We start from the raw sequence: 22,015 nt of genomic DNA, 5'->3' as shown, positions 1-22,015 counted from the left end.
TAAAGTACCTGCAATGAACAAGGACCGGTTCATTCTCTACTCTCTTTGGCCTCATACAGGTGACAAACTCCAAAAAGTCCCTGGAGTCATCAGGAACACCATGATCAGGCCAAGCAACATACTGGAGATGGGTGATGGTGTGCTCTTCCTCTGTCTGAAATGCAATTGTAGTGTCACCATATCTCACTCAGTATTGTAGTAGCTTTACTAAAGTTCATTGGATAAATGCAATTTGTTTCATAACAAACATACCTAGGCAGCACAAGGCTCCATAGCCTGTACAACAGACTGCAAGATTTTCTAACAAAATGTTTTCTCATTAAAAACAATAAAATAAGTGATTCTTGGAGAACAAAATTTAAAAATAAATGTAGGTGTTTAATAAGATCATATTTACTATATATAGCTCCTTTGAGCCCAAAATATTTCAAAATGCTTTACCATTTATACTTTGGAAACAGTAATTCCAGCAAAGAAATGCAGCCATCTCTGAAGTAACACATGGTAAAAGCTATGTACAGCAATATTACACAATAGTTTAGATTAGAAAGGAGGAAATACCTGCTGAAATTGCAGAACAAATTTATACATAAGATGTATGATGACTATGAGGGGGAAAACAAATTTAGAACTGGTCAGCAGCCATATTACCTTGTAGTAATCCCATTAAATCTCACAAGGTCAGAAGGCTTGCACTGGGTCAGTATTTGGAGGGACGATCTAGTGTGCTGTAGACAGTGATAATTTTGCAGGTGGCACTGTTCAATCGGTATCAGTATTAAACCAACATTCCAGTGCGGTGTTGGCAGATGCTGCTGCAGATACCTTCTTTTGGATGAAATTTAAGCAAAGGTCTATACTACTTAATCATTAAAGATCCTTTGGCATTTTTTGCATGACAGAGGGGTGTTTAACCCCCGAGTCCAGACCAAATTTCAAATCTGGTAATTGCATTCTGCCTGTAAATTTCTTCTGCAATTTCAGCAGGTATTTCCTCCTTTCTAATTTAAACTATTGTGTAATATTGCTGTACATAGCTGTTGCCGTGTGTTACTTCAGAAATGGCTGCATTTCTTTGCTGGAATTACTGTTCCCAAAGTATAAATGGTAAAACATTTTGAAATATTTTGGGCTCAAAGGAGCTATATATAGTAAATATGATCTTATTAAACACCTACATTTATTTTTAAACTTTGTTCTCCAAGAATCACTTTATTGTTTTTTAATGAGAAAACATTTTGTTAGAAAATCTTGCAGTCTGTTGTTAAATGTTAAATAATGTATGTCTATTTGTGGTTTGGTCAGAACACAAACGCACATATTTGCTAACTATGATTCCTGTTAACTGGACAGATTATGTACAGTATATACTCATAGGTTAGAGAAATTATGAATGAATTATATTTATACTGCCTGTGGAAGCATTTGATTCTGTATCATGAAAATGTTAATTAGCTGAGAAATTCTATTGTACAAGTTTCAGAGTAGCAGCCGTGTTAGTCTGTATCCACAAAAAGAAAAGGAGTACTTGTGGCACCTTAGAGACTAAAATTTATTTGAGCATAAACTTTCGTGAGCTACAGCTATAGCATCCGATGAAGTGAGCTGTAGCTCACGAAAGCTTATGCTCAAATAAATTTGTTAGTCTCTAAGGTGCCACAAGTTCTCCTTTTCTTTCTATTGTACAAAGGGCTCTTTTTCATTTAATTATAACTAAGGGAAGCCGTGTACTAGAAACTACTTGTTTTCTTAACTTCCTGTTGATTCTCATCATGCAAAAGCAACTCCTCTTAACACAATCATCTTCACATGCAAATGCATTCCAGTGACTGACTCATTCTGCTTTATTTGCATACAAACAGCTGTCAACATATGCATGGGGCATGATTTAAAAAACATTAGTTTTATAACATAGCTATGGTCCATATTACATTTAACTTTTTAAACTAGACTGTTTTGCAGTAGTTAGACTGGAAAAAATAACGATGATATTCCCCCAAGCTCTAATATATCACCATGCCAAAATGAAATGCCACTCACAGAGACCGTGAAAAATCTTCATAGTATGGTCAACCCTCTTTCTTCCATATTTTTAGTAATATTGAAGCAGTTAACTATGCTGACATTTCAGTGTTCATCATTAAGCTCAGCATTAACACTCAAATGAGAAGAATGCTGCTCTCACACTCAGGATATCACTGCATGAGTTCATACTCAGGTTACATTTTTAGTTTGCTATGTTTTTTCTGATGGGCTCACACAAGCATCTTTTTATGGTATCAAACATTATGAGCTGAAATTGTAAAAGGACTGTGTGTCTACAACCACCTCAGTTCACCGAATTGCCTGATTTTGATGCCATAGTTAGCTTGCTCTGTACCTTGATAGGTGCAGATATTAGATCCAATATCATTTCTAGGGACCAGGCATGTAGAATAGAACCTCTATTGCCTAGCAAAGTGGGCTCATGACATGAAAGTCCTATACACTGCGCTGAAGTCCTGGAAATGAGTTTCTTTCAGGCAGAAGAAATGGTATGTATACACATCCCCTGCCAGGAACACGGAAGGGTATGAAATATCCTGGCATAAATCCTTGAAGGCAAGGTCTCAACAATGATGATCAAAAGACCCAGGGACCCAAGTTCCAGAGTAAATCCTAAATGTGCACCAATGTAAACGAACACTAACCAGCTAGCTAACTATAACACACTAGAAACGAGGTGAGTCTGGGATCAACTCCCCAGAAATCAGTCTAGGAGCTGAGAGAAAAGGTCTTTATATCGACAGCTTGACTTGGGGTGTCAGAGAGGAAGGAACTGGGACAGATGGACAAGCATGGTCCTTTTATCGCCTCAGCTCTGAATTGTTTGTTGCCACAAGGAGCAGCTTAGTTGGTCTCTTGATCACTGCTTTCTAGAATGTTGCCAAAACTCTGCAAAGTCAGTGAAATCCCATAAGGGGGAGTATGCAGAAGCCACCCCAAAGAAAAGAGCCCACACACGTTATAATGGTTTTCTTCTGAAAACTTAGGGGAGTTCACCCTCAGTGCCTCAAAGAGATGAGGTGGAACAGCGATTACATATATTATGGATAGAACAGTTTTGTTCTCATTAACTGGAGAAGCTAGAGTGCATTTGAATCATAGCACTCAGGCTAGATGAAACTTTGACTCATTCTAAAACAAGCCAGGGAGTCTGTGGTGTGATATTAGGTGTTCAGTAAAGATTCCAGGCTGAGTCATATGTGTGAGTGCTGAAGGAACACATTATTGAGGCACCTGGAGACAGCTAAACAAAATTCAATACCACTTTGAGCGGTTTTTTAGATTTAAATAATTAATGTATTACTCATCACAAATGAAGGCTTAAAATGTGCTAGGAGCTGCATTTTTAATAGCTCAGACATGAAGTAAAATGAGCAAGCACATTACATAAGATCTTTCTAGAATAAGAGCACACTAGTCCATCAAGACCACTTCTGTTGTTGCAAGCATCTTCAGTTTTCTGTTCTTTGCTCTGTTCTTTCCTAAGGACCAATGTGCTCCTTTGTTAAATATCCCAGTGTTCCTCAAACTTCATTATCTTAGTTACCCTTTTTTATTCTCCTTTTCAAACAGTTGTGACTTTTTCTGATGTGTTCTCCTCTCCTAAGATTTTGATTCAAATTTTTAATGTTTTATCACAATAAATATTCACTTTTCAGAATGCCACCTTTACATGTCTCCCTTCCTGTCAGTAAGTACAAACTCTACTATGCTTAATCTATTTTCCTATCTTAAATCTCAGAATAAATTTCATCCCTGTATGCCCAATACCACCTACTTTGGTTGCAGTAGCCTGTTACTCCTTTTAAACTCTCACAAATTGCTTGTATTACTTATCAGGCTTTGGGTTTTTCCAAAAGTTTACATGGGTGCAATACATACCACTGGTAGTCAGAGGTAACTGAGATATGTGCATGTAGGCAAGAAAACAGCAAATCACTTTCACAGAGAAGCAAATATGCTTGTGTGCCTATGCCTCCAACACCTTTTCAAAGCAATAAGGAGGAGGTAGGAGGAACACAATAAATTCTACACTGTGCAAAGCAATTGGAGTGGTGCAGTTACTTTGGGGAGAAGTTGTCAGATATGTAGCTTGAGGGGCTAGAGATTTAAGATTTTTTTATTTTAATTTGCAAGGTATGATTTCTGGTACTTGAACTTTAATTAAAAAAGCTGGTCAGTATGTGGTGGATTCAGAACTTTGAGAGAGGATGTAAAGATGTCAGAGAGAAAAACACAGGGCAGCTTAAAATTAGAGGTGAACAGGAACCAAACCCCTCTGTATAAACAAACTCACACTTTCAAGAAGCTTGGAATATAAATTTTGCAGTACAAATTCATCTGTAGAAGTGTTTCATGCATTTGACTCTTCCCCTCTTTTCTCCCCTTTCATTACAACAAAATAGCAGCAGCCAAAGGGTACAAAAACCTTGCATAAATTGCATGTGTTCAAACTGTGCACTCTATGAAGCTGCCTTTTCAGTTTAACAAAACTAATGGAAGAAGATTCACACGATTCTGCAAGCTCCCTCAATGCTACATTACAAGGATTCACCTTTTTCTGCTAATTGCTCTATGGGTGCGTGGCACTGAAGAATTGTCCCAGCCTCTGCTTTTGAATGAGCAAAAATATTATGGAGAAAAAACCCCATATTTTAGCCCTAAATGTTTGTTTAGGGTCAGGGGCTGTAGAGCAGCATGGCTGAGTATAATATTGTATAAATACACAATAACTTAATAATAGAATAAGGCTTTATAATTAGTTCCTTTTTTAGCCTTTTTTTTTGTTAAAGTAACTCAGTAGAAGGATCTTCAGAAATGCATGATTTTGGGGCATCCCTAAAGAAAATTAATCAAAATGCACTGGTTCATGTAATACCTATAATATATATACACAAGTTGACAATACTTAGCTATATTTCTCACTACAGCAAAACCAAAACAAAACAACCCCCCTTCCCCCAAAAGCTAAAGGCCACACTACAGAAAAGCACTCACCTCAATATTTGTAATCACCATTTCCCTAAAAACATAGGCAATAGTACAATCTTCAGATTGACATTTGACACGAAAGTTTCCATACTCCATTATATCTGGTGGATCAGGCCAATACTGATGACATTTGGTCTGCAAAGAAAAAAGAAAGTATAAGGTATGAGCTTACAATTAATACATTTTCTTTCATTTTCTCATTTGAACAGGGCATCTATGTGACCCAACTCTCTCTTCCTACGTCAACATTCAGAGACCTCAGTAATGTTATTTATAACTGTTCTGGTTTGTTGTGTGTAATGTGTGCATCTATACTTGAGAACAGTTTGACATGTCGGGCCTGATTCTCTACAGCCTTGTGTCATCATTTACACCTGTGCAAAGTGCATACTGAATGCCAAAGTTGCGATCCCCACATTCACTTTACACAGGTGTCAGTGAATGACTACAGTGTACGAGCCAGTGAAAAATTAGACCGATCACATCTAATGGCATTATTGAACCCTTTTAATACTCAGTGTGCCTACTTTTTGAGATTTAAAACCCCCCACGGCCACTGAGCAATCAAATTTTTGCTGCTCATGGGATAATAGCAGACTTTCTGTAAAAATACAACCCAAGTTTTTGTTGAGTCAGTGAAATTCTTGTTTTACAAAATGTGGTCTGAGATAACATTTTTAAGTGCTATTTTCTTTTTTTGAAATCTCACAGTAACATATAATAATTTTTTTTCAAGTGAACAACATTTTGAAACAATATCAATTTACTATTACAAATCATGGGTGTACACGAATACAAAAATGGAGACTGGCCTTGAAGACTGGATCAAAATGTCAAACTTCAGAGTTGTTCCCACATAAATTTGAGAATATATATCCATGGGTCAAAATAACTAATTACAAGGAGGGTTTTTTTTTTACTTTAATAATGTGCCATTTTGACCTTTGCATATAGTTTTGCAAGTTTGAGGAGGCATTAAGGTTGGGTGGGCAGTATAAATTAGCGGGATTGCAGTGGGGATTGGCAAGTGGAAGAGAATGCTACATTAGTGAACTAGGATAACAGTTTCTTTGTTTTGGCGAGCAAAAGCACTGCAACTCTTTTTAATGAGCTGAAAGTGCTTTTGCCAGGAATACACTGGAACAAGTAATTTAATGTGTGATTTACACTGGAGGGGAAGTTTTCAAAGAGGATACTGATTTTTCATTTGTATGACAAATATCAAGATATTTACTTTTAGTCTCGTTATCCTTTTTCAGAGGGTAGGGATGGGGAGTAGAGAGAAACAACACGTATTTGGTCACTATCAAAACTAATTACAAAATGTATGTCAGAGGTCAAACAGATTGGAAGGGTTAGAAGTATCAGAAATGAAAGTCTTCAAACATGAGGGATGTTTTTTCAAGAATGCAAAGTACAGATTCTAGAACAGCAATGTCAAATCTTTTCAGCCTGAGGGCCAAGCATATTTCAGAAACATCAAGGGGCCACATTCAATACACTGGGGCAGATTCTCTGCCCTGGTCTGCTCCCTTGTATCACTGAGACTTTGCAGAGGGAGTGAAAAATACCTACAAATCGCTTGCTGGCAATTCTCCCATTATGCCTGGGTTTCCAGCAACTGTAGGCTACACCTTTAGGATTAAAAAAGGTGTGATGTGTATTTTTCTGTTTTTGAAATGACAACTGGGGCTTGTATAGATACTAGGCTGCTTTATCTCCCGAGAGTACTTCATAGCCAGATGGTGGCAAAAGTTAGGACAGGGCAGCAAGGTGAACTGACTGACCCTATTATCCACCACAAAATGTGGCTCAGGATTGCTTATGGGCCCTGTCCATTTTTGGTTTTCAGATTAATGAGGTGGTGATGGCTTTAGTGCAGTATTTCCCTCCCAAAAATTTCAACTGATTTTTGTTGGTCCCGCTCTATGCAGATGTCCTAAGCTCCCCTGGGCTTGAAACACATGTTAAAGGACTTTAGCTCTTTTTGCCAGGGGGAGCAACTTACCATAGACTATCAGAAAAATAAAGTATTTGTCTTCGGCCATAGACCAAGGTTGAATAAATGGATGCTTGATAGCGATTATATTGAATAGTCCAGGTTTTACCCCCATTTGGTTGTTTGGTTTACATATAAAGGCCAATGAGACAGACTATAGAGGAGATAAAGAAGAAAGCCCTAAGTTCTATACAAGCAGTGCTGCACTTCATTCGCGTCCATGGGGGCAGTCTAATCACTTCAGCAGTTAGAGTTCTCAAGGCTAAAGTCTGTGCCCAAATACTACATGGTGCAAAAATGTGGGGCTGGAAGAATACTAGTGAGTTAAAGGTTGTGTCAAATACATTTTTAAGGAGAATGTTCAGCCTCTCAAATTACATCCGACTTACTTTACTCAGGGCAGAAGTAGGGGAATGTATTATTTTAACCAAAGCCAATGTCTTTATACTAATTATTGGCTCTGTATTTTGCACATGAATCAACAGTGCCTTCCAAGATTATGTCTGGAAGAACAGCTCAAAAAGATACATAGTCAAGAAGTTCACCATTCCCTCCATTCTTTGGGCTTTTTGGAATTTGACTGGGTTAGGACTGTAGGAAGAAGGGTGAAAACCTTAATGAAGCTCAGAGCAAATTATATCTGTAATCCCTGAAGGTAGCATACAATAAATATGTCTTCTTGCCTTTCTCAGTTAACAAATATCAACAGATATGAGAAATATTTGGATATTTTGAACAGTACATTAAGGATGGCCTGTTGTAATAATTGGACTTACAAATTTACCCTAATTGGAGAGCTCAACTGTGAAAAGTGAAAAGTTCCTAAAATGTCACAATAACCTATAATGACAAATGTTAATGGGAAAAATGCAAAAAAAGAGACCACAAGACTAAATATGTCCAAACATAAAGGCCTCCTGATATAACTCAAGGACTGTATTAAAATCATGTTTGGTAAACATGGAAAGTGTGGAACTGGAAACCGATGAACCAAAATTGGAGTATCAAATTAGGACTAACTGGTAGAAAAAATAATGAGGGGATGGGCTATTCAACCCCTCATTCCGTTCTGGGGATCTCAAAGAAAGACTTTGGAAAACAAAGTGGATTCTGGAGTGAGCTTCACCAACGTAACTATCACCCCTGCCGTCTCCTGGAACCAGGGCTGTCCCTAGAAGGGTGCGGGGCCTGTGACACGTGCACTGAGTTTCTAATCTGCTGGGAGATGCTCACCCCCTGCTCTGCCCCCACTCCTCCACCCCTTTTCTGATTCTTCCCACCCCTGCTCTGCCCTCACCTCGCCTTTTCCCCACCCATTTCTGCCCCCCCATACCCTGAGCACGCTGCAGCCTCACTCCTTTCCCCTCCCCCTCTCCTGATGCCAAAAAATATACGATCCACGGCGGGCGCTGAAAGGGAGGGGGAGACGCTGATCGGTGGGGCCTGCCGGCGGGCAGCAACAGGAGGTTTGGTAGGGGGCTCCTCCTCCCCACCCACCTGCCCCTCCCAGTTCGCCTCCTGCCTCACCCCCCTGCCTGCTTCCTCACAATTTTATTGAAGCACAGGGCCCCCCAAAGCGCAGGGCCCAGGGTGGATGCCCCAATTTGCTGTACCCAAGGAACAGCTCTGCCTGGGGCCTTCGTTATCCTGATTCTGAGACATTTCCTGATCAGATGGGGCCCTGTGTCAAAGAGAGAAACCAAAATCACATCACCACCTCCATCAGCTCCAGCTAAATCCCAAATACCACCCTCTTGTCCCCAATGTGTCCTTTTTCTTCTCAACCTTATTTCTTTTCTTTCCCATCTCTCTCCTTCTTCCTTTTGTCTAATAAGAGCCTTTCTTAGCCAGTCAAAAATTTGCAACACTGTTGTAATCCTGTGACCAGAAAGAGGCAGCTAAAAAGCAATGCCCTAACAGCCTGATGCTGGTTCAAGTTTGCCTTGTCTGAGGCTGACAAGACCATATGCTGAGCTGGTGTTTTTCCAGTAGCAGGGTTGCAAGAAATAGTCAACTCCAGATAGAAAAGCTGCATTTTCTATCTTTACTGTTCTTTTTTCTCCCCCTTTTATGTGCATTTGCTTGTCTTTTAGGAAAGGGAATTGGACTATAACATCACCTCCAGCTTGTCTCAACTAATTTCTTCTCTTTTCCCCAAAATGATGGTATTAAGGATGGTAATAACTATTTGAGATACTGTCAAATAAGGGTTTTCCCCCCCCTTATTTCCCATAGTACTAAGCAGACTGAGGTCTCTGGATACCAAACCCTGAACCTTGTTTAAAACTGCTTAATATTGGATAGCGGCTGGGTTACTTTTAACCCTTTGGGCCCATTTATTCCATCTAAATTAACACAACAAGCCTTTACAGGTCTCTGTTTCCAGACTATGCAGATGGCCTATTTGGAAGGGAGGTATGCTGGTACTGAGTCTTTTCTCCATGTAGGCCTGGCTAGGCTGAAGACTTGCTGCACTCTTTATTGTCTTGTAACCTGCTCTGCCACATGAGAAAGAAATGATTATCTCCATTCCTGGCCAAGATAACTTTTCCACATCACCTCAGAAATTGGAATACTTGCTATGTAGTGAAAATGTTTTAGTTACAGGCTGCCGCCCTATTTGCCTGGTCGGCTGGAAAAGAAAGAAAAAAAGTATGTGAAAAACAATCTACTTTTGACCTAAATGAAATAGTGTACTCCTAATTTTTTAAAATCTACTTTTTCCATTAGCACAGTGAACCAACAGTCCTCTATGTTCTCACTGATCCATATCCTGTAGTCCCTTTTAAGGTGAGTGGCATATTTATTATCTAAATATTCCAAAATTCCTGGTTTTAAGTTTATAAAACTTGTATGAAACTAGAATAATTTATATGAAATTTCAAAGTGCATTGATGATTTTCTGCACTAAACATATGGTTTGCATTAAAAACACCACATCTGAAAAAATTTCAGACTTCAGAAATATCATTAAAACAAAATTTTGGGTGAAAGATTTTGCATGAAAAATTAATTGCCTAAGTCAGTTTCTTCTCAATGGAAGTTTTGCTTGAATGAGGACTAATTAAGAACTGCAAAATTTCAACCAACATGACTAAACATTTATCTTACTAGAGCACTTAAGATTTTTACATGGTTCAGCCAATAAACAGCACTGTCAGAACTTGGAATACTATAAGAATTCCATGAAAGTTTTTTTCCTCACCCACTCTATATAGCTGAAATGATTCTCTCCAATTTTCTCTATAGCTAGTAACATTATCTGGCCTTTTTGAGAGCTGAATGAAGGAGATACACCCCACAAACTAACTCCCTTCCCTGCTGACAAGAGAACAGAAGCTCTAAAATGGCCACTGACCTGCTGAATGGTTATGATCGTGTTTAAGTGTCAGTTTCTTCAATACAGTACAGAGCTAAAAAGTGAAATATTGGAAACATTTCAGGGAGATAACTATTATCAGAACTGTGGGTATTTTGTCACTATCTGAAGGGTATTTAATTACCTTACTGCTAAATTTTCTAAAGGATTTGGATCCTCCCCTTTTGGTATCAAATATTTTTATAATAATCAAAAAAGAGAATTCCCTATATTTCTTGACATATCAGCTTTTTCAGGCACTGAGATTAAATTCACATCTTCATGTGACCAGAAATATATAATTCAAATGGTTTGGGAGAATGTGGGAAATAGTTTGTTCAACAGAATTTTTTCTTCCCTCATATTATAAGGGCCACTCAAACTAGACATAAGAAAGTACTTTGGGCTTTCTTTGCTTAGGGCTGAGATTGCTGACCAAGAATTTTCTACTTACATCTTTTCCCCGTTAAGACAAGGATATATAAAGATCAGAATCTTATATATATATATATAAAAACTTTGCCATCTCACATGAACAAAACAACGATTTAGGTTATTTGGAAGCTAGTTCTGATGAATTATTTGCCCTATGAAATATTTAAAGGATCTGTGTTCAGCTCAGTGATTATTAAAACAGCACTTATGCCATTGTGAACAATGTATAATTACTTTAATTGATAAACACCATATACCTTAGATATTCAAGCTATACATGCACTTTGATTTCCTCAAGATTTTCCTGATAACATTTTCTTCTACCCAACATTTTTAAAACTTACCCCAACTACTTCCAAATAGCCACACTTTGTTAATAATTTGATGTAATGTTTTTTTAAGAAGTTTCTCCAAAATAAAGCATGAAAGAAGGTATTCATTTTAATGGCATTTAAACAAGCCCCACTCCCATGCCTCCAAAACCACCCTTAACTGAATTTACTGAAAAATTATTTTAAAATAATCAGTTAATAACAAGACTTTCAAAAAAAGTCATGATCAAGATGAGAATATCATGCCTGCTAACAACGTTAGACTGAGATTTACTTACAGGTCAGAAAGGAGCGAAAAGCACAACCAAATCATATGATTACCTTTTAAGAAGGCTCAGAAAACACCACAATGAAGAAGCCTTTACCACGTTTATTGTCCCCTACGAAAAGGAACAGTCCAGCATTGATGTGGACATGGAAACCATGAGACAGACGCCACAACATGGAGAAATGTGGAGGCTGTAACTTTATTAAAAGCCAGTGGGGAACCACTCCTGAACCGACCTGGCAGGGCTATTGCACTGCAAATTTCTACTGGGCACCAATGGCTCCAGATTCTAGAAGCATAGGGGTGGGAATGAACGCAGTGTCCCTTTTATACCCTCCTGCCTGCTTGGGATGCTGATCCCCAACTACTTCCCCTCCTCCACTCAGGAGGCTGGAGAAATGAGATGAGGAAAGCCACATGTTGCACAACACATGCAGGCATGCCCACTTCTGCACAGTGTTGTACTCTGGGCCCAAACTCAAAGCAGCCTTTTAGGTTACAGGGACCTTACATTGGACCCTGTTTAACCCACCGACCCCACTGGAAACCATCAAAGTTGCGACAATGTAATTTAACCCCACCCTCCAAGTGGACCTCTGATGCTGGATGGAAGGTGAAACCCACCCCCATAGCAGTTTGCCACTTGGGGAAAGTCCCTTCGAGACCCCAAATAAAGTTTGGCAGTCAGCCTTGCTCCCTGAGTAAGAGTGCACATGGAACAGAGCCCATGTGGCTATTTGCCAGCAGCAAGAGCAAGCAGATGTCATCACCTCTCCTGCCCCTGCAGGCAAGAGCCAAATCAGCTGGCCTCTCACAGCCCTGTAGTTCAGTGGCAGCAGGACTGGGCGGGACAGGCTCCATTAATGGATGCCCTGAGGCAGCCCATCCTGTGATACAGGGTAGTGGGGGGAAGGAATGACAAGCGCCCTCCCCATCCCTCATACATGCATGGAGCAGGGAGAGGAAGGGGGAGCCAGGGAAGCACCAGTAGCACTACCTCAGGTACTCCTGCTTGCAATCTCCATTTTTCCTCTTTCACCCAGAGGAGGTAGGAAAAAGGATACTCCATCACCTCCATCAAAGATGCACCCTGGCTAGTGAAGTGATATGAGCAGATATCATATTCCATGCCACTAGGAGTTGTGCCTATTATTTTAATTTTTCATACCAATGCATGACATGAAAAATTCTCTTTGTTTCTCCACATGATCATTCTTCATATTTTTAAATGTAAAATCATTAAAATCAGAATGGGGTTTATAAATGTTAATAGTGGGAACTGTGTAAGAAAACTAGTAGAGGCATACTCAGATATAATGATTGGGGTATCTGAAAAGAATCATCCTTCTTGCCCAATGGGGAAAACAGAGTTAAGAAACCGGGAAAACCAATGAGCAACTTTGGTTCATGTAAATGAGAATGTGTCGATTGTTGAACATATAAATATTTCTTTTTGAAGTGAAACATGCAAGACTGAACTGGAAAAAAATCCTCCCTGTAAATGATTATTTATGCCTCAATTTACAGGCTGAATTTAGGAAGCAAGGGTCAAAATCACTCCTGCTGATACAGGAAAGTGGAAGTTGCTTTCTGTGGCCCAGAGGAGTTTCATGCAAGGGTATACCTTTCAACCTTCAGGCTTGCCAGTGTGTGACGCAAGCAATCACAATGAGTGACAAACCATAGAAATGTGGAACACCTGTGCTTTGTTTATGTCATGCCATAAGTGACATTTAGAAAGGTTTTTAACTATAACATGTGAAAAGGCTTTTTTCTTATTGTGAGAATTAAATAAGCTAGTTTTTAAAAAAGGAAACTAAGAAAAAAATTCCATCATATGCAGTCATAAGGACCCCTCATCTTTGCACCCTCACACACAGGTTATCAGTAGGGCCTGAATTCTGGACCTTCAGATCCCTGCACAGATTTTTACCCTTGAAGCTACAGGATTATCTCATTTTTTGCAGTCCAGCCTCCAGGGAGGAATGTGATGCATATTTAAGCAGCATGTTACACAACTATTTGGTAGAAAGAAACAGAAAGTTAGAATGAGGACTCCTGGGTTCTATTTCTGTCTGAAGTGCAATGGTGTTTAATGGCTGGAGCAGTATGAATGACAGAAGGAGTGTAGTGTCACCGCCCATCTAATCCAAGGGATTAAGTGCCATGGAAAACACTGCACTGCAAGAAACTATGCTGGTGAGACATTCCTTGAATATCTGAGGTGAAATTCTGGGAATTTTACCATCGACTTCAATGGGGCCAGGATTTCACCCTTATAATTTAAATGTTCTTGTTTTTCCATTCTATAACAACATTTATTCTTTAAATATTAGGCTTCAATAAAGAAATAGCTAATCTGTTTAAACACATTTTCACCTTGTAGATATCTGTAATTAACTGCCATCATTTTAACAGACAGAAACAGAACAAATCTAAATGCTTTGCAGGGTTCTTGTCCACTGTGCCCATCAAAAAAGCACTATCAAAATATCTGGGGAGATGCAAGACAATTGTGAGTGGCCTGAAATCATCTTAGTCTAAAAAGCTGGAAATTCTATTTATGAATTCAATTTCTGACGGTCTGGGGAAGCCTGGCTGAGTCGCAGTAGCGAGTTCTTGCAAGCAACTGGAGGGCAGGCAACCCAATAACTTATTTCTATTAGATCCATTAAAAAAATGAAGTGGGATTTCCAACAACAGTGTTACATTTCAGTATGTGTCAATTTGGTGCTCTCTATCCATACACACAGATACATTATAAAGTATAGATATTCTAACTATATTTTATATGTTAAAATATAACAGGTGACGTTTTTAGTGCCACTTATAGCTAAGTTTCCCTCACCCTTTCCAATATAAGACACTGTTTTCAGTTGCTTATAACTTTGCCAAACTTTAACTATTAGGACTGAAATATTTCATGCTGACTACTTTCCTCAGGCTTTATTTTATTTTATTTTTTAATTTCAACTGAAATAATTCAGTCATTTCTGAAAATGAAATTACAGGAAATACATTTTGCCCATGTTAAAAAAAACATTGTACAGATATTTCATCAAGGCTAGTGCCTCTGTGCTTCGAGGGAGGGCTTGTAATGCAGCATTGATTGGTCCTGGTGTCAGATGTGCCTTTTGTTGTAACCAAAAAAATTGCCCAAATTTGGCTAAGTTACAGGCCTCCAAAAAGTCGTAGTTCACACATTGTTCAGTGGAGACTGGTTAGAGTTTGGCAGCTAAATTCTCTGAAGATTTCCTTTGCACTGGGCATTCTACAGCCCAGGGTTTGCAGTACTTCCTTTACAATGGCTCTTCTGGACAGCTGGGTGCCAGGCATCATAACTGAGAGCAGGGAGATTGTCCTGCACTCTTCCTGCTGTAGGCAGCCTGGACAGGGAGGAAGCTACCTAACTAGAATGCAGAGGAGTGTGGAAAAAGGGGGCAGCAGAAGAAGGGGGAACTAGGGAGCACACTCTTCCAGAACCTGGACCTGAACACTGGTGTCCTGAATATCTACATTTCTCAGCTGTCACTACATATCTGTGAAATCCATTGGCTAAATGTGTGTCTCATCCCTCTCAAGCATTTGGTCCACTAAAAGGAGAGCAACCTTACCAGTTATTTCATTAGCTCAGGCAATGGAGATCCGTGCTTTGGATTTAAAGGTACAGACGCTACTGGTGACCTAAGCTAGGGGTCTGAATGGTTCAACATGTTGTTATTTCTGTTTTTTGTTTGTTTGTTAAACTTGGAAATTATATCTGAAAGATTACATTAAAAGGTTCAGGTTGTGAAATCAAGCACTTAGAAGTGGGGAAATGCCAATTTAAGGTTGCCCAGCCTTAATTTGCTTCTGCCCCTACACCCCGTGTGTACGCATTATGAAACAGTCACATACTATTATGGTATGGTTATATACAATTTTTTTTTCCTCTGGGACCCATTCTTAGTTCAGTGAATGGGTGGCCATCATTGACACATTCAATATCTTTGTTACTGTATTTATACTAGTTGCAATAAAACTTTGTCCTTGCTAGAGTGTCACAAATGCAAAATTGCTCTTTGAGATGGCGAAACATCTTTTGCCAGAGTTAAGGTTTTTAATTATGCTTCTTTGAATGGCTGTGTATACTTGACTGTACCTAAGGATCATGCCTTAAACCTTATGGCCTTAAGGACTTGTCCTCACTAAGGAATTGAAGAACAAACCCTAAACTCCATCTTCAGAATTTATGTCTGCTCCAACTTCCCTGTCTTCTTCAGCTGCTCTCACTAACTTCCCAAATTAGTACCTTAAATGGAACCTCCAAATATCCACTCCCAAATAAACCAGCTCCCAAACCAGATTCCCAACCAGAATGTCAGTTTCAGGAATTGACAGTGCATTGAGAGTTTACTTCGGGAATACAGCTACAGGTTGAGGAGGATTTCTATCTGTAGGAAGGCAGGCAAAAGTAATGAGCTGTCCCACCTCCCAGGTGCCAGAAAAAAAACGATTATTAACCTTTCATAAGTGTTGTTCTCTGAGATGTATTGCTAATGTCCATTCCATGTGTGAGTGTGCTACATGCACAGTTGCCAGAGATTTTTCCATTAGTGGTATCTATAGGACCGGCTCTAGTGTTCTCTGAAGGCATGCGTGTATATGCCTGCACCCTGTCACTTCCTTCTTGCCAGTAACTCTGACACAGGGGTAGGAGGGTGGGTCATGGAATGGACACTAAGAACCATATACACTAATTAGAATAACTCTGCAATATATGACAAAAAAGTCCAAACCATTGGGAAAGAAGCCTTGCAAGACCAAGAAGGATCATTCCAGGCAACTGTCATGGGTAGTAAGAAGGATCTGAGAGGCTGTGAGGCCGGCAGGGCTCATTATGCTGGTGCACAGCTCCATAGGACGCTATAGCCGGTTCTACAGATATCACTAAGGGAAAAATCTCTGGCAACTGTGCACTTGGTGTGCACACACCTAGCATGGAATGGACAGAGCAAGCACTCAAAGAAGAACCTTTACTACTCAGAGCAGTGCTCCCTATTTGATATGCCTCCGAATCCTTACACACAGCAAGTTTCTATATCATCCATCCACCAGCTGGTCACTTTTTTAAACAGTAGTCCCCCAAGTTGTGGGGCGTGAGACCATTCGGGGGTGCATGGCGGAGCCTGGGGCAGCCCTGTAGGGGGTGGCGAGGGAGTGCCACCCAGCCCCCACTCCAATCCCAGCTCCACTCTGGCTCTGGCCCCACCCCCAGTCCCAGCTTCACTCCCAGCCACAGCTCCTGACTGTGGCCTCGCTCCCTGAAAAAGTTTGGGGACCACTGTTTTAGAGGTTACAGGGATTTTCACTTCATGCATATTATAAATTAGAGAGCAAATATATTGTACACTGGATATAGAAATATTTGCACTTTCAGATTTTCTACGACTCAGGGAGTCTATGAACTGATTTCAAAACCATAATTTAGTAAATCAGTTCTCTAACAGATTCTTCAAAGCAGTTTTAAGAAAGGAGTCAAAAAATATAAATAAATAAATGATAAATAACATTTATTTATTTATTTATTTATTCTCAACAACATAAGTAATTTAATTAGACTAAATTTTGGCTATGTGCTTTAGAGCAGTGCTACTCAAAGTGTTGGTCCGCGGACCGATGCCAGTCCGCGAGCCATCAGCTGCTGGTCTGCGCATACATTGGAAAAAAAAATGCTGGTCCCCCACATCAGATAGCTTGAGAAGCACTGCTTTAGAGGGTATTCTCAAACTCCTCTCACATGATGTTTTCAGAAAAGCAGGTATCAGAATCTGTCATTTTAATATTTTATACATTTTCACACACAGAGTGGTAGGAAACAATCAGCTGGCCTAACTGTTGCAGAGTTATTTATTCAGGAGAGGGGATAAGAAACAAAGTTCAAAAAGTGTAGAAAACAGTATATTACAGGAAGACACACAAGCTTCTTTAGCAGAAATGATTTCAATGTAAACCAGCTTCGATAGCCAAGATCAAAACACAATTTAGACATAAATGTTTAATTACTTTGGGACTGAGGTGAACTGCAAGCTTCAAGAGAGGATATACACGCTTACCCGTCCTCGTTCGGTGAGGGTTGTCAACATGATGATCAGCGATAACCTATGATCCCAGACTACCTGCCAGAAGTTTGCACAGGTATGTGGAAGAGGACCTTGAGTGGCGATATATCTGTTCACAATGCCAGCAGAAGGAATTTCCATCTGTCAGGAGAAAGAACACCCTACCTCTCATTATTCAAATGCGCAATGTAATATTGTTTTCTTGTTTAAAATAACTTTCACAAAGATAAGCTTCTGAAGGAATTTTAAAGAAACAAGTTGAGTAACAAGATTAAAAAGTTCACCTTAAATATCTTATAGAATATCACAATATTTGATTACTAATTTAAAAAGGACCAAAATCACATGCTGAAACACAGCAATTTCTTTTAAATGATTTTTCTACACAACAGTGAACCTAGTTCTAAACTCACTCAGATCCTTGAAGCCATTTACAAACTGATGAGTGTAGCATACAAATCATTACAACTTAGTTAATCTAAAATAAAAGGTTATGTACTGACTTGCTAAATTTACTCTCAACAGGCAAACATTTTGAATTCTCTTGAAAATGTTTTACTTATCCTGTTGTACAATTTTACAACCTATAATTCTTTACTATCTCTCCCACATCTTAAAAGAAAAAATATACTTACAAAAAAATCTCATGTTTTCTTCTGCTTCTCAGCATTTACCCCTATATTTAGCTTCTCAACAGCTAGAACTGTCAACCACAGCAGCAGTTCTCAATGCTTTGCCCATTCGTGACCTAAAACCCAGCTGCAGGGGTCAAACTGTGCTGATATGTAGTGGTTTGATAAACTGGTATATTTATCTGAAGAATGTCTTCTTGTGCTCCAGAATATACATGATCATTTATTAATAAAGTCTCTCTCTCTCTTACGGTTGAAAAGAAAACCTTCAAAAGATGAACTAATGCAGAGAGGTGACCCAAATCTGCAGTTAGCCTTAAATAATTATTCTCAGAGAAATATAAACTGACCCTATTCATTTCAATATGCCATTAAGTCTGAAATCTAATTATGATGATTTAAGTGCCAACTTGATTATTTCATTGCTAATCAAAGCAAATAAGAAAGGAGATGGACATTATGCATACAGACACTCCCCGACTTACGCAATCGTTTTGTTCCGGAACACCTTGCATAACTTGAATTTTGTGCAAGTCGGAAATGTATACCCAACCATTACGCAAAACCAAACCAAACCAAAACCCCTCCTACTTTTAGCTTAGGGAAGTTTTTCCCAAAAGTGCGGATTTGCTTAAGTTGGGTCTTATAGAGGCTTCCCGGGGTTACGCATCTGCTAAGAGAGTAAAATCAGTTTTTCGCACCTCAGGTGGGTGGAGTTTGGTTTGTGGGCAGAGAACTAATACTTCTATTTTCCAATTTCTATTTGGATTCAGATTCTCAAGGCAATCACTCACAACTCAAACACACAAAAATGCTTTTAATACAGTTAGGCCAACCAGAGGAACAATCCACTTTCTGCATAGCTCCTGTTTCACACAAGTGAACATGTTAGCTACTTGTATGAGGACACATACTCACAAAAGGAATCGGGCGCTGGGAGAGTAAGGGGGCAAACAATAAGAAGTTCATAAGAAGCAGTAATGATGGTTCTTCGAGACAAGTCCACCTATGGGTGCTCCACTGTAGGTGTATGCGTGTCCCTGCACTGCTGATTGGAGAATTTTGGTAGCAGTGTCTATTTGGCCCACACATGCACTACCTCGACTCCCCCCCACTCCCCACCTTGTGGTCTGCCACAAGGCTAACCTGTGTTGCACAGGCGAACCCTCCTCAGTTCCTTCTCTACCACAGAGAGTATGATGATAACTCCAAAGTAGAGGGGAGGAGGGTGGTTCATGGAGCACCCCATGGGGACATATCTTGAAGAACCATTGTTACTGAACAAGGTAACTATTACTACTTTGAATAGCATCCCTATGAGTGCTCCACTGTAGGTGACTCCTGAGAAGTATGCCCTACTGGAGGCTGGGGCTTCAGAGTCGGGTCTGTGATGGATGACAGTATCATGGAACTGAATCTGGCATCTGTAGTAGAGTTCCCCAGGATGGCAGAGTGTTCCGCAAATGTATGTGCAGATGCCCAGATACCAGCGCTGAATATTTCTGATATAGGGATACCCTTGGAGAAGGCGATGCACAAGGAAACCAATCTCATAGAATGTGCGCAGATTACAGACGGAGGTGCTAAACTGCAAATCTGATAACAGAGCTTGATAGAGTTTGAGGCCCATTTAGAGAGCCTTTGAGCTGAAATCGTGTGCCTCTAGATCTGTCTGCGATGGAGAAGAAGAGTCTCAGAGATTTTCTAAAAATTCTTGTCCTATCCAAATACAAGGCCCAGACTCCTTACGTCGAGTGTATGGAGGATGGCTTCCCCATTATCCTGGTGAGGTTTGGGATAAAAGGTAGGAAGGTGAATGAGTTGGTTCACGTAAAATGTGGAAGTCACTTTGGGGGTGAACTTCAGATGTGGTCTAAGCATGACGTTGTCGAAGACCAACACTGTGAAGGGTGGATGCGTCATCACGGCCGTTATCTCCTCTAGCCTTCTTGCCAAGGTAATGGTGATCAGGAACGTGTGCTTCATGGATGAATTAAAGAACAAGTGGCCATGGTTCAAAGGGCAGTCTAGTCAGTTCTTTTAATACTAGACTGAGATCTTGTTGTCAGAATATTTCACAGAGTACCACTGTGTCTCTCTCTCTCTTTTGGTCATGTGGGAATCTGCAGCTGTGACTGTTCACTGCCATGTTGTGTACTGGCAGGTGAGCCGTTGATATTGTAACATTATGGGAAATGCACCAGTTCCATAGCTTTAGTGCTTCCATTCAAAGGGAGAGGAAGCTGAAGGCAATGTCTGGCAGATATTTGAAGGCTGGACTGCACTGTCTCTATAAGTGATGCCATCTTGATGGTTTATGTAATACATGCATGCTATATTGTCCGTCATGACCTTTGTGTGTGTATCTCTGATCAGCAAAAGGAAATGAGCACATGCATTTCTGACCACTCTGAGCTCGAGTAGATTGATGTGAAGGCATGTCTCAGATGGAGACCATTTGCCCTGCACTGTGAGATCACTGAGATTTGTGCCCCATCCTACGAGGGATACATCAGTGGTGAGAAGTAGTGATGGAGAAGGATGCACAAACAAGATTCCCAGGCAGGTGTTTGCCAGCACTGTTTGCTTTTGGTGGGCATAAATAGGAGTTTGTCTTTGTTCAGTCTGTAAACCAAATTGAATCATGATTGGAGGCATTTCCTGCAAAGTTTGGAAAGAGCTATCCCAGATGTGCTCATGGCCATGTGCTCCAGAAGTGGAAGGCTGATATCTGGCTGATATCTGAGGGCTGGATTGCACCGTCTCTATAAGTGTGGAGAGACTGAGGAATCTCTATTGTGGAAGGAGTGCTCTTGCTCAGACAGAGTCGAGACTGGCTCCTATGAATTCTAGTCTCTGCCCTGGTCTATACTATGGGGTTAGGTCGAATTTAGCTGTGTTATGTCGATTTTAAAATGAATGCATCTACACAACCAACCCTGTTCCGTTGACCTAAAGGGCTCTTAAAATCAACTTCTGTTCTCCTCCCCAGTGAGGGGAGTAGCGCTAAAATAAACCTTGCTGGGTCGAATTTGGGGTAGTGCAGATGCAATTCGATGGTATTGGCCTCCGGGATCTATCCCAGAGTGCTCCAATGGGACCGCTCTGGACAGCACTTTGAATTCCGATGCACTAGCCAGGTATACAGTAAAAGCCCCCCGGAAAATTCTGAATTTCATTTCCTGTTTGGTCAGCGTGGCGAGCTCAGCAGCACAGGTGACCATGCAGTCCCCCCAGAATCGCAAACGAGCTCCAGTATGGACCGAAAGGGAGACACTGGATCTGATATTGCTGTATGGGGAGAAGAATCTGTGCAGGCCGAACTCCGATCAAAAAGAAGAAATGCTGATATATATGCCAAAATCGCACAGGGCATGGTGGAGAGAGGCTACAACAGGGTCACATAGTAGGGGGACCCTACGACTACCTCACCACTGTCTGTGGACACCTGCAAGGGGGGAGTCTCACACAACAGGGAGTAGAATTTTGCGGATGATGATGAGGAGGAGAATGCACAGCAGGCAAGCAGTGAAGCCATTCTCCCCAGCAGCCAGGACCTTTTCATCAGGCTAGAGCCAATACCCTCCCAAGGCGGGGTCCCCGACCCTGAAGCCGGAGAAGGCACCTCTGCTGAGTGAACATTTGTAACTACAGTACAGGGTTTAAAAGCAATAGTGTTTAATGTTTGATTTGCCCTGAAGAATTGGGATGCATTTGCAGCCAGTACAGCTACCTGAAAAGTCAGTTAATGTGTCTAGGGATGGAGCGGGAATCCTCCAGGGACATCTCCATGAAGCTCTCCTGGAGTACTCTAAAAGCCTTGGCAGAAGGTTTCTGGGGAGGGTTGTCTTAT

At 40.4% G+C, this 22,015-nt stretch overlaps 1 protein-coding gene across 5 annotated transcripts in view; it reads right to left on the bottom strand.

Moving 5' to 3' along the window:
- Positions 1-22,015, bottom strand: part of PTPN3 (protein tyrosine phosphatase non-receptor type 3) — a 273,767-nt gene that overhangs the window by 10,167 nt on the left and 241,585 nt on the right. For all 5 annotated transcript variants that reach the window (XM_038392799.2, XM_038392796.2, XM_038392797.2 and 2 more), the window contains 3 exons: positions 17,525-17,671; positions 5,044-5,172; positions 9-154 (listed from right to left, as the gene is read on the bottom strand). In XM_038392799.2, the coding sequence (XP_038248727.1) occupies positions 9-154; positions 5,044-5,172; positions 17,525-17,671 (422 nt within the window). The remainder of the gene's footprint in view (positions 1-8; positions 155-5,043; positions 5,173-17,524; positions 17,672-22,015) is intronic.

This window comes from Dermochelys coriacea, chromosome 2 (assembly GCF_009764565.3).
Source record: "Dermochelys coriacea isolate rDerCor1 chromosome 2, rDerCor1.pri.v4, whole genome shotgun sequence".
Lineage (NCBI taxonomy): Eukaryota > Metazoa > Chordata > Testudines > Dermochelyidae > Dermochelys > Dermochelys coriacea.
Note: the sequence above shows the minus strand (reverse complement) of the source record. Positions and strands in the feature narration are given on the sequence as shown.